The sequence below is a fragment of the Anopheles gambiae genome, chromosome 2, assembly GCF_943734735.2.
Source record: "Anopheles gambiae chromosome 2, idAnoGambNW_F1_1, whole genome shotgun sequence".
Taxonomy (NCBI): domain Eukaryota; kingdom Metazoa; phylum Arthropoda; class Insecta; order Diptera; family Culicidae; genus Anopheles; species Anopheles gambiae.
In genome coordinates this window covers 17,715,107-17,726,670 of record NC_064601.1, presented here as the reverse complement: position 1 = coordinate 17,726,670, position 11,564 = coordinate 17,715,107, and the positions used below count along the sequence as shown (strand labels likewise).

The 11,564-nt window shown below is 53.6% G+C and overlaps 3 protein-coding genes across 5 annotated transcripts; 2 read left to right on the top strand and 1 right to left on the bottom strand.

Moving 5' to 3' along the window:
- The first annotated feature begins 687 nt into the window (after positions 1 to 687).
- LOC1269314 (mediator of RNA polymerase II transcription subunit 21) lies at positions 688 to 1,685 on the top strand. Its single transcript, XM_307937.6, has 2 exons — positions 688 to 829; positions 923 to 1,685. Exons 1-2 carry the CDS (start codon positions 788 to 790, stop codon positions 1,343 to 1,345), a joined length of 465 nt encoding a protein of 154 aa, XP_307937.5. The 5' UTR covers positions 688 to 787; the 3' UTR covers positions 1,346 to 1,685.
- A 183-nt stretch (positions 1,686 to 1,868) lies between these two features.
- On the bottom strand, positions 1,869 to 9,460 carry LOC1269315 (histone-lysine N-methyltransferase SETD1). Of its 2 annotated transcripts, none has more exons than XM_307938.6 (5): positions 9,274 to 9,460; positions 9,043 to 9,196; positions 8,532 to 8,805; positions 2,891 to 8,456; positions 1,869 to 2,789 (listed from the first exon to the last, which is right to left on the bottom strand). In XM_307938.6, exons 3-5 carry the CDS (start codon positions 8,801 to 8,803, stop codon positions 2,616 to 2,618), a joined length of 6,012 nt encoding a protein of 2,003 aa, XP_307938.6. In that variant the 5' UTR covers positions 8,804 to 8,805; positions 9,043 to 9,196; positions 9,274 to 9,460; the 3' UTR covers positions 1,869 to 2,615. The 2 variants fall into 2 exon arrangements, with proteins under 2 accessions (XP_307938.6, XP_061497317.1); XM_061641333.1 differs by having other exon boundaries at positions 8,947 to 9,196; positions 9,274 to 9,439.
- Positions 9,461 to 10,462: 1,002 nt separating this feature from the next.
- LOC1269317 (cytochrome b-c1 complex subunit 6, mitochondrial) lies at positions 10,463 to 11,442 on the top strand. Of its 2 annotated transcripts, none has more exons than XM_307940.6 (3): positions 10,463 to 10,588; positions 10,725 to 10,866; positions 10,959 to 11,442. In XM_307940.6, exons 2-3 carry the CDS (start codon positions 10,777 to 10,779, stop codon positions 11,130 to 11,132), a joined length of 264 nt encoding a protein of 87 aa, XP_307940.5. In that variant the 5' UTR covers positions 10,463 to 10,588; positions 10,725 to 10,776; the 3' UTR covers positions 11,133 to 11,442. The 2 variants fall into 2 exon arrangements, with proteins under 2 accessions (XP_307940.5, XP_061497344.1); XM_061641360.1 differs by having other exon boundaries at positions 10,519 to 10,608.
- Positions 11,443 to 11,564: the final 122 nt, after the last annotated feature.

The window sequence follows — 11,564 nt, the reverse complement described above, 5'->3', positions numbered from 1 at the left end:
ACCAAGGTGTATACATACTTGGTTTGAATCATGCAGAGATAAACAATAAAAATGCGTTTTATCTTTTTACTTGGAGGTTACTTTTCGCATAATTTACCATGTATAAAATAATGCAAATCGATACAAAACTTCTCAATCGAAACTTTTCCCTTTTCCAGCAAGTTTCTGCGCGAAATTTCCTGACTGACAGCAAGCTAATCAGACTGTCAGATGAGAGGTGGGGGGGGGATCGCAGAGGGCGAGCGAAAAAGAAACCAAAACAAACGCGGCCTGATACCGATCGGTTGTACCTTTGTTGTTTATCCATCGGAAAAAAAGTCACGAAAATCAACGATTTCGGTTAACAAATCACGCCGACCCGTTTTCCCGGCAGACCCCCGGAGAAGCCGCACGTCACCGAGTGTCGGGAACCAGCCGCACTGTTGCACCGTAGAGGCCAAGGTTCGGTGCGCTTGAGAGACTGTCGCCTGTCTGCCACCAAGCCGCGTCCCGGATACCGAGCATCGACGGTGCTTAGCAAAAGCAGCAGCATTATTCGTTACCCCTGCTGGCCTGCTGGTTGAGCTGTGTGTGTGTGTGTGTCCATCCGTCACAAGGCACCGCGGCTCGTAGTTCCGTTTGGTCCTTCACTTTCTTCCCGAACCAACCGGAACAAACCTACCTCAGGGGCTGTTGGTGCACCACCCGCTAGCGTTAGGTTGTTTGCTTTCTTTGGTTTTTTTCTTTTCCCCTTTTTCTTTACTTCAAAATTGTCGGAAAGCTGGATTATTCAATAGTCTTCGAAGCGATGGCTGACCGACTCACTCAGCTACAGGACACGGTAAACCAGGTAGGAAACGGGACGGAACACATCTTCCTTAACCCTCACAACCCGTACTAGCATCACTCTATTTCTCTCTTTCTCTCCTGTCTGTCAAACCAGCAAGCGGAACACTTTTGTAACAGCATCGGTATCCTACAGCAGTGCTCGGTTCCGAGCAAGTTTGCCGGTTTTGAGCGTACCGGATCCCAAACGCCTCAGCAGCAGGTACACCAGCAGCAACAGCTACCACAGCAGCAGCAACAGCAACAGCAGCCGCAGCAGCAGGAGGACTTCCCTCAACTATTTTCCACCCTGATCTCCCGATGCGCCAAAGACATCGACACGCTGATCGAATCTCTGCCGAGCGAGGAAAGCTCGATCGAGCTGCAGGTCCAGTCGCTGCAGCGGCTCGAGGCGGAGAACAAGGAGTCGGCCGAAAAGCTGGAAGAGATCGTGCGCAAGGGCGAGCTGCTGCTGGAGAAAATTCAGGCCGCGCTCAGTGATATAGCCCAGTCCCAGCTGGACATGCAGTATTCGTCGTGAAAACCCGCCCCGGGGGCTACATGCGGGACAAGTTTGTACTTTCCATCGTCGCAACGTTGATGAGCGCTGGCCCCAAGCGTGGAGGGTGAGGTTGTGATCTACCGTGAGGTTTGTGTGTGTGTGTGTGTGATGCGCTGATGGAGTCCTAGAGAAATCGAGAAAATCCCAGAAGATGGGCACCATTTAGCCAAATGTTTGACCGGTGGGTATCATTCTCTGTATGATCTCCTCCACCCTCCCCCAATGTGTTTGCGCGTGTGTATGTGTTTTCTGTTTAAAATGCTCGCATCCCAAGCGTCGCGTATTAATGAAGCAAATAAAGTATCATTGATTTACACAACGTGTGCACGTATTGTTCGAAGCATCAATTCATCCACTTTCTCAACTGCACATCATGATCAACCAACTGCCCCAGTAGTTGCGTGTTCTCTTTCGTCCTGCGTAGTCGCGTGTGTTGAGTGATGCGGTTAAACGTTTTTGTGTTTTGTTTTTCTTCTACACCTTTGTTAGAGTTTTGATAATATTTTACTAATCGTACGATTTTTTCCTTTTTATTACCTAAGCTATGTATGATCAAGATTAAATCTCCTGGTTTAGTTATGCGTAGTATCTCCAGCCGAGGGTGTTTTAGATTTAGATTCCACAACACATAGTTTCTTAGTTCGCACTGATTACTCGTTCCTTTCAAACACGATTGAAGCAGACTTCCCGGCAAACGTTCTCACTGAAAAGGGAATCTTCCTGAATGCACATATGATTTCGAAAACAAACTAGGAAACGTTGTAAAAATCACATTCAACGAGGAGGGAAGGGAATAGAACGGAACGCAACAGTAAAACTAGCTACAAAAAAAGAGTTCACATTCACTTTCCTGTTGGTATTTTTTGTAGTGTGTTCTTGCATTACGACACGACCGACACCCGAGTGTGTCTAACGTATGACGGAAAGCGAACAAAACGGTCTCAATGTCCTGTCTCTTGTGTGAGTGGGTGTGAGGGACCGATGACTGACTGACTGGCTGACTGGCTGGCGGGCTGTGTAGCGGTAAACTAATGTGCAGATGCAGACGGTTCCGCCTCACAGATACGGGACCAGTGTTTTGATCTGTTGAGCATTTGCGCCTAATGAAAACGTAAATATATGTATATATACAGCTACAAAAATGTACATAAATTGGGCAATGGGCAGTATTGCCGCTACTGCTCTCTCCTCCCGATGCCGGGGCAGACACATCCGGCGTTGCGCACGATCGTTTGAAGCGTGTGTGGGTTTAGTTGAGTGTACCGCGGCAACCGGGCGCACCGCACAAGCAAGGGATCTTTTCGTCCTCGAGCGGGAACTTGTAGTCGTACGTAATCTCCTCGTTCACCCCGATCGGTTGCTTCGAGTAGATGACGATCTTTTTCTCCGACTCGATCGTAATCACTTTAGCGTAACAGTTGGGCTAAAATGAAGGAGAAAGCAATCAGACGAGCATAAAACGGGCATTAATCAATCAATCAGAGCTAACGGCGGAGAGGAAAAACGAAGCACAAACACACTTACATTGCAACTATGGTTAATGAATCGGGCCAAGTTGCCGCACTTGGTCGCATCGATGATCGTTTCCATGTCGATCCGGAACAGGTAGGAGCTGCCGATGCCGATCGCTTCGTACTTGGTTTCGCGCAGATCCGCCACCGACGGTCGCACCATCTGCCCGACGTACTCGATCACCATCTCGTCCGCCGCGATCGGTTCCATCGCGAACAGGCCCCAGTCGTGGATGGCCGATTTCGCAAACTTGAGCTGCTTCTTGCGGAACTTGAGCTGGTTAAACTTGAGCAGCTCCGACTCGGTGCTCGCCCCGAACGCGTTCAGCAGCCGGCGCTGGTTCGAGCGGGCCTCGCGCGAGATGCCCTGCATCTTGGCAACCGCCTTGGCCAGCTCGAGGTTGGTGAGGTGGTTCGCGGCCACCGTACCCTTCAGATGGTGGTACTTGTACTTGGCCTTTTCGCGCGGATCGATCTTGTAGTAGCCCTCCGTCCGGGCGCAACCCGTCCGGTGCAGCTTGATGTCGGCCAGCGAGCTGCCGCCCGCGCCCCCCTTGTCCTTCTTGCGGCGCTTGGACGGGGGCGGTGCGAGCAGCGCCGGCTCGAAGTTACGATCCGTCGCACAGTGATCGACCCAGTGCGTCGCGTTCAGCCAGTAGCTGCTCGCGTCGTCCATCAGCAGCATGTCGTAGCTCTGCCGGATGTAGCGCACGTCCTCGGCATCGACGCCGCGCGTCAGAAAGTCGAACAGAATGCCCATCTCGGTGGCCAGCTCGCGCGGCCGATACTTCGGCACGGGCACGAACCGTTCCACCTGCTGCTGCTGCTGCATTGCCGTGTCCGGGTCGTAATCGGAAAAGGAGAGTGATTGCCGCTGTTTGCGCTCGAGGTTCTTCTGCTTGGCTGGGATGGGTGGTTTCATTGCCGCACTGCCACCATCCGCACTCGGGTGGTCACTGCCCGCCGGTTGTGGTGTGACGGTCATGATCACCGTCGTGGCGTTACTCGCCGCATCCGAACCCAACGGAGGAAGCGTACTGGTGCTGTTGGGAGCGACCGGCTGCTGTTCACCACCATCGTTGCTGTTCGTGTAGCCATGGTCGTGAGCGAGCACATGTTTGGACGTGGGAGCATACTTGTTCGTGTGTGTGCTGTTGGTGGCCGTCGTCGACGAGTCGGACTGCTGCTGGGGCGATGAGGACGATGGCGAGGCGGACGGAGGTAACGAGTAGCAGTGGTCGAGCGCCACCTGGCTAGCCTGGCTCGAGCCACCGTCCGAGGAGGCTGGTGAGGCCTTGGCCGCCCTTCGTACGCTTTCATCGCCAGGCATGAAGAAGTCGTCCGAAGAGCTCGAAACAAGGGCCGTCCGTACCGTGGTCGTTGCTGTGCTTTCTCCCTGCGCTACTGGCAATGGTTCCGACCCGTTCAGCTCTTCCTTCACTCCTCCCTTGCGAGCGGCTCCTTTCGGCGGTCTACCAACAGCAGCAGCACCACCACTCTTCCTTTTCTTCGCACTCGTCGATGGTAAGCTCGTCGTCTGGTCCTTCGCGCCACCTTCTTTCTGATCCGCGCCCTCCCCATCGGTGGTGCTGCCGGGGAACAGAGAGTTCAGCGGATGCTTACGCAGCTCGCCCAATCCCGCCCCCGGAGTGGGTGGCGGCTGGGTAAGGTTCGGCGTAAGCGGCTCATCCAGGCTCGACATTTTGCCCCCGCTGGCGAATGCCTTCTTGCTGTCAAGCGACGCCAACGTTTTGCCTCTGGCGAGCCCGGCGTCCCTTTCCTTGCGGGCCCCTATCTCCACTGCCATCCGTTCCCACTCCTCCATGCACTCCTTGTCGATCTGCTGCAGGCATTCGGCCTTGCGCCGCCGCTTCTCCTGGTACTCCCGCTCCTCGTCCGAGTCGCTGTAGATGCGGTCCAGCATACCGTACGCCGACGAGGACTGATGGTTCTGCCGATTGCTATCGCTATTGCTTGCTGTCACACTGTTGCTGTTCGCTGTCTTTGGCGATTCGCGGCCCGGTGTTCGCGGTGTCTGCTGTGGCGCTTCCTGGTGCTCCTTGGACTGCTTTCGCTTCTCCTCCTCATCCTGCTCCTTCTGCTCGTCCCGATCGTCGCTCATCAGCAGCATCTCGTCGCCCGAGCTGGGCGAGAAATCTTCGTGCAGCTCCTGCAACGAAAGCTTTGGCAGTTGGGAAGAATCGACGGGCCGGGTTGGTTTCTCTCCCGCCGGCTTGACCAATCCATCCAATGGGCTTCGCGTCCGGCTTCGCCGCCGCTCGGTCGACACTGCCGGCAGCACTTCCTTCCGGGGCGGCGCTCTCACCTCGTCCGAATCGGAATCGGAGTAGATTTTGCCCACCTTTCCGCCCTCCTTCAAGCGCCGCACGGCGAAGCTGTTGCCCGGGCGGGCTTTAATCGGGTGTGTCTCGCCCGTATCACTGTCCGAGTCGGAGTAAATTCGATTCTCTCGTTCTCGCCGCTCGCGGGCACGCTTCGCTCCGTACCCTGCGGCCGCGGTCACCGCGTTTGTGTCCACGTCCGAGAGCGAGCCCGATTCGAGGCTGTCGTCCGAATCGCTCACGCTCGATTCCTCCTCTTCGCTGCTCGACGTGAAGGAGGAAACGCTAGGCATGCGTTTTTCGGTCGCCCGTGACGAACCCGGCACCGCAGAGGAGGTCGCCGCCTGCGCTATCCTGCCGGGTGCGGAGTCTGACGACACTCCACCGGCCCTGCTGCTACTGCTGCTGCTGCTCGGGGTCATGTGGCTGGGGGAGGATTGTTCCGCGTCGCGTCCCTTGCCGGCGGACGACGATTCGCCGCTGCCGGAAGCGGTGGACGGTCCCGCCGCAGCACCACCGCTGCCGCCTCCGCCGCCGCTAGAAGATTCCTTCTCCGAGTCAGATCCCCGCACCATATCGTCCTGGTCGCTCTTGCGCGAATCTTCGTCCTGCGGCACCGGGCTCGGCTGCTTGCGGATGCGCCGGAAGCTCGGCATCTTCGGTATGGTGGCGCGCAGGCCCAGCCCAACGAACCCACCGCTATTGCTGTCCAGATTGTCGTACGTTTGGCTCAGCAGATGGTTAATGTCGGGCGGTTTTTCGATCTTCAGCGCCACGCCCGCCACGGTTGCACCGCCGACCGTACCAGCGGCGCCCGCGGAATTGCCGGCCAGCCCGGACGACTCGCCCGCGGCGCTCTTGCCCGCGCCGCCCTTGTGTTTACGCTCCTCCTCGTCCCACCATGCTTCGTACTTCTTGAAGGCGGTGTTTTCGATCATCTTTTTGTTGAAATCTTTCTTCAGGATCTGCTTCAGCTCGGTCACCACCCGCTCGACGACGGCATCGATCACCACCTCGTAGCGGTTCCGTTTGGTACCGCGAGCCCGATCTTTCATGCCGGCTGCACCAGCGGCCTCCAACAGTGCGGACGGTCCATCATCCGCCGATTTTCCGGAAGCGTAGTACATCCCGCCGGACGCTGGCATGCCGTACGAGTTGAACAGGGGCGCACCAGGAAAACCGGTCGGGTAGCCGGGATAGTAGGCGGAGGTGGCCGAAGCCGGCTGCGCACCGTAGCTGTAGTACTGGTTCGTGGGGTAGAGGAAGGAAAAGCCGGCTCCTTCGATCGGTTCCGGCGGTGGTGGAACGGCCGGAGCAGGTTCTGTCGGTAGGGGCGGTGCCGCCGGTTGCAACGGGCCCAGCTTCGCATCGTCCAAACTTGCCAGCTTCGCCTCACCGGACGGCATTGAGCGGGAATTCTCGTCCTCGTCCTTGGCGAGGATCTCGTCGTCGCTCGAGGAAATGTCACTCGCTCCCTCCTCCTTGAGGCATTCGATTTTTGGTTCCCGCTTCGGTTGCTTCGGCTCGTTCGATTCCTCGTCGGTGGGGGGCGGCAGGGGCGGAGGTGGTTGCGCTGCTTCCATCGGGGGCGGTGGGCTCGGGGGACGATGGCTGACCGGCACGGCATCATCCAAGTCCATCGGCTCCTCCTTTAGGTGACTAGTGTCGGGGTGCGTGCTGTCCTCGGCCGTCGCACCACCACTGCCGGGCACTATCTCCTGCTTCCGGTCCTCTTCCTCGTCGTCACTGAGCTGCAGAAAGCTTCCACCGAACGTTTTCTCCTTGAACAGCAGCGCTATCCGCGTGTCCAGATCGAGCGTGCTGCCACTGTCTTCGTCGTTGGCGCCGGGCCCCTTCGGGGCTTTCGGTTCGGGCGGGGGGGATGACGCTGGCAGGGGCGGAGCCGCCTTCGTACCGGTGGACGATGGCACTGTGTCGGTGTCCCACAGTTCACCTTCGTCCAAGATGGTTTTGCTGGCGTTGCTACTGCTACTGCCGCCGATCGGGAGCGGTGGCGGCGCTGGCGGTTTAGATGCACTGTCCCAACTTTCCTCGGGTGGCGGAGGTGGTGGCGGTGCCGGTGGTTGCGGTGGAGCCCACTTTGCAGCGGAGGATGAGGGCGTCCCGTAGCTGCTTTCGGACGGCGGGTACCCGTACGTACTGCCGTACTCCGCGCTACCGGTGTATGCTGACGGCGTGGAGTAGTAGTCGTACGCAGCACCACCCTCGTACCGACTTCCCCCGGTGTAGCCTTCTGTCTCGCCACCGTACCACGAATCCCGGTAGCTTTTGCTTCGTTTTTTCGAATCAAACTCACGATCACGATACTCACGGTCGCGCGTACGATCACGGTCACGTTCGCGCGTTCTATCACGGTCCCGATGGCGGTCGCGCGTCCGTTCCCGGTCCCGATCCCGCTCACGATCCCGATCGCGGTCCCGATCTCGGTCCCGTTCCCGGTCCCGATACCGATCGCGGTCCTTCTCGCGCTCCCGGTCACGATCCCGCACCCGATCGCTCTTGTGATGATGGTGATGTTTACGCTCCTTCTCGTCGTAGTACTTTCCATCCCGGCTGCGACCATCGTCATCCCACTCGCCACCGTACTGGCTGCGGCTTGCGCTTTTCTCCTTGCTGTAGTAGCTCGAATCCTGGCTGTTGCCCGCACTGCCCGAAAACTCGTCCCCATCCCACAGCTCCGAGTCTTCGCCAAGCGTTTGGTGTCCCTTCTTCTCCCACGGCTCGGGAGCGTGGTCCGGTTCCGGCGGGGCTTTGCGGTATGGCGCCGGCGGTCTCGAGCTTAGCGACGCCTTCAGCCCGAGTGGATCGCCCACCGAGGCGTTCGGTACGAGGGAATGATGGTTGGTACTGGCCGGAGGCAATGGCGGCAGCGGGGGCTGAGGCTGGGACGGTTTCTTTTCGGACGTTTTCTCCTGCAGTATCCGCTTGCACTGTTCACCGAACGGGTCCTTGAACACGTTCAACACTTTGCCCATCACCGAGGTACCGTTCAGCTTTTCCACGCACAGCAGTGCCGACCGGACCTGCTCGAACACGATGCGGGCCAGGCCGAGATGCTTGTTCGACACCGGATGGTAGTAAATGTACAGCTCGGTGAACGTTCCGCATTTGGCCAGCATGTCCGACAGAAACGGCTTGTCGATGTTGTCATTCAGGTTCGTGATTGTGATCTCAATTGCCGGCGGTTCTCCGACGTAGTGCTGATCGATTTTGAACCTGAAGGTATATGCAAAGAGCAACCGACACGTTAGACGGCAGTTTACGCATCCGTTGCGTTGTTTGTTTACATACCTCGGCACTGGGATGTCTAGCGGTTCAACGCGAGATCGAATGCGGGCAAGCGGGTTGCGTGGGTCGCGCGGTATCACCGGCGGATGGTTCGGATCGCCCGGCACGACACCATCGTAGCGATAGATCTTCTGCGTGCCTCTGTGGAGAAACGGATCGACCAGCAGTTTGAAGTTGCGTGCCGCCTTCTGCTGCGCTACCATACTAGCGGCGGGCGATGCTCCTGGCAGTGGCGGGGCATTTGCCATCGGATTATTTTCCACCGTGCCGTTCATTGCTGTAACAAGCACACAAGCAAGCGGGATGTTAGCATTGAAAAGAAAACGGACATTCTCCCGACTAGGGAAGATTTGTTTATCGACGGGGGAACGAAACGCGCGCACAATACACACAGGTAAACCACCACCTGCCTCCTAACCTCACAAATTTACCAGCTAGCTGTGGGTAAATGTCAAAACGCGAAACGATTCCGCCCAGAGCTTCAATTCTGCTACCATACTGCGCCAACGTTTACCTTCCAGGGTGTTAACCGAGCGACGGAGCGAAAATAATGTTTCTCTGACCGCCACCGGACTAAACCATCAGCAATCCTTGCAGTGCCGTTAACACGGAATCCCGTTTCCGCATCGAACAAACATGCTCCATATCAAAACAACCCGTCCCTAGTGCTGCAAAGAAACAAAAACATTGGCTTACAAATGAGACGGTTCTGCTGGATTTTCATCGAAACGCGACCGGGACTTACTCGAGGCTGCTCTGCCGATGCGGACGATGATATTTTACAAGGACATGAGCCACAAAATCGACTTAAAAATGGAAATATTTACAGAGTTGCTTCACCTACGTCAGGGATTCTTTTCAGCTAGCACTGCACACAGGGTGATCACCTAAACATGCGCGGACAAATGAAGGTGACGTTTTGGGGTAAAGGATTTTCCTAAAAATAGAATAAAAATAAATAAATGAAATTTAAGGGTAAATCATACGTTTTAATGTGCTGTTCGATAAAGTAGTGGTATATTTAAATTATGTTGATGCTAAATTGTTGTTCGCGCAAACTACCATGATATGGAGAACATAACTATGTACTTTAAACAGACGCTGGTCATTTTGAAAAGTTTATTTTTTAATTTTGTAAGGAAAACTACCAACACAGGATTATGTTTTGGTGATAAATTATATTTGTGCGTTAACCTTCATTTCTATAACCACCTACCCGGGTATGTTTTGCTTATTCTTTTTATGATAACTTTTTATTGGATTATCGAATCGATGCAAAAAAATTAGAATGCCTAGAGAAACATGTTTTACAAAAGTGGTAAAAAGTTCAGAATTTTTCAATTTTTTAAAATGTGCTTTAAAAAATAAAATCAACTTTTACCCCTTACTTCTATAACCACCTACCCGGGTAGGTAATACATACAATAAAGGATTTTGGTTTCGATTAGTCGCTAATTTTGTAATGATATGTATAGCAATGCATGTAGTTATATTTATAGAATCTATTCAACAAGTTTTCTAGCTCTTAATATTCTTCAAAAGTCACATAGATTGAAATGATTGCCCCGACAGTCGGGAAGACATGGCGGTGTATTAGTGTCAGTTGAACTAATTGCTATGCATTCAATTTATGTAACTAAAAGCCATACTTCATATATTTATAAACTAAAAAGAAGTATTGTTATTATAGCTGCATAGAATAAGTTAAATAAGACATTTTTTGACTAATAAAAATACAAATTCCCTTATATAATGTATTACCTACCCGGGTAGGTGGTCATAAAGATGAGGGTGTATTTTTGGTCATAGAAACGAAGGTTAAAAGAAACATTTACACGATGAAGAGATCGTTAATTGCAACAATTTCCAAAAACAAAGATCAAAACAATCTGCTCGACTGCTGCGTCGCGCTGCTCGACCAAACTGCGCGAATTGTCAAACTGCTTCTTTTTGTTTCCTCGCCACGTTCTGTCTTCTTTTTCCAAGTTGGTACAAAAGTCAGCGACGAGTTTGTCAAAAGTTATATCATCGCCTGGTTGCAATTTACTTTGCAATTTTTGGTAAATATAGAGCATTTAGGGTACAACTCATCTATCCACCGTAGAATACTGCTTACATGATACACAAATTCATACCGTGGATAACGTTTGGTAAGAGGATGGCAAGAGTTTCACCGTGTGTTCGTCTCTTTCGCAGACTGTCTCGGTGATATCGGAGCGAACCCGCACGCGATCGAAAGACCGACACGATGGCTGCCAGGAAGTGGTTCTCGTCCTTTTTCCCCACGGTGAAGGCCCAGGAGGAGGAAGATATCGTTGATCCACAGACGGTGCTGCGGGTACGTGGATCGAAGGGTCCCTCCAACGTCTCGGCCACTACACAGACGGTCGCCGCCGGTTGTCTAACACCTGATGTTATTGTTCATTTTAGGAAAAGTGTGCCCAGCACGGAAGCGCACCACAGCTGTGGGAAAAGTACCAGGCATGTAACGAACGTGTTGGCAGCCGTTCTCAGACGGCCGAAACCTGCGTCGAGGAGCTGTTCGATTACCTGCACGAGCTGGATCACTGCGTTACAAAGACCCTGTTTTCGAAGCTGAAGTAAGCACGTTCACCACTGTCCCAGGGGGGTGAAGTAACTTTTTGAGGACGAGGCATGTCGCACACATAATTTTTCGCGTCATAAACGCCGTTCAGTTTGACCATCTGTTTGGCAAGATAAAGTGGTTAGGGCACTGCGCAAACTGAACATCGTTTGCGTTGTTGCTGCGTTACCAAAATGCTGCGTGCACTAACTGCGATATGCATCTCCAAAATCCAAAATGCATACATGCCAAAACACAGATGCCTCGTCGGAGTGGTTTTTGTTCGAAATGGAAAAAAAATAGTAAATAAAATTGAGTTTTAAAAACGAACGAGTTGGCGTGCGGCGTGTTGTGAAAAGGGAGGTTTCGATAGGGAAATATAGGGAAATAAAGTCGCAAACAGCAAAAGAAAAGAACATTTAATGTCATCCATCGCTCCAAAAGGTCAGTAA

Excerpts from the sequence above, each read along its gene's own strand:
- LOC1269314 (XM_307937.6), top strand. The coding sequence starts at position 788 with ATGGCTGACCGACTCACTCAGCTACAGGACACGGTAAACCAG. Across the intron at positions 830-922 it reads TACAGGACACGGTAAACCAG|CAAGCGGAACACTTTTGTAA; the intron begins GTAGGAAACGGG and ends CTGTCAAACCAG.
- LOC1269315 (XM_307938.6), bottom strand. The coding sequence starts at position 8,803 with ATGAACGGCACGGTGGAAAATAATCCGATGGCAAATGCCCCGCCACTG. Across the intron at positions 8,457-8,531 it reads CTAGACATCCCAGTGCCGAG|GTTCAAAATCGATCAGCACT; the intron begins GTATGTAAACAA and ends ATATACCTTCAG. Across the intron at positions 2,790-2,890 it reads TCATTAACCATAGTTGCAAT|CCCAACTGTTACGCTAAAGT; the intron begins GTAAGTGTGTTT and ends CCTTCATTTTAG.
- LOC1269317 (XM_307940.6), top strand. The coding sequence starts at position 10,777 with ATGGCTGCCAGGAAGTGGTTCTCGTCCTTTTTCCCCACGGTGAAGGCC. Across the intron at positions 10,867-10,958 it reads ATCCACAGACGGTGCTGCGG|GAAAAGTGTGCCCAGCACGG; the intron begins GTACGTGGATCG and ends TGTTCATTTTAG.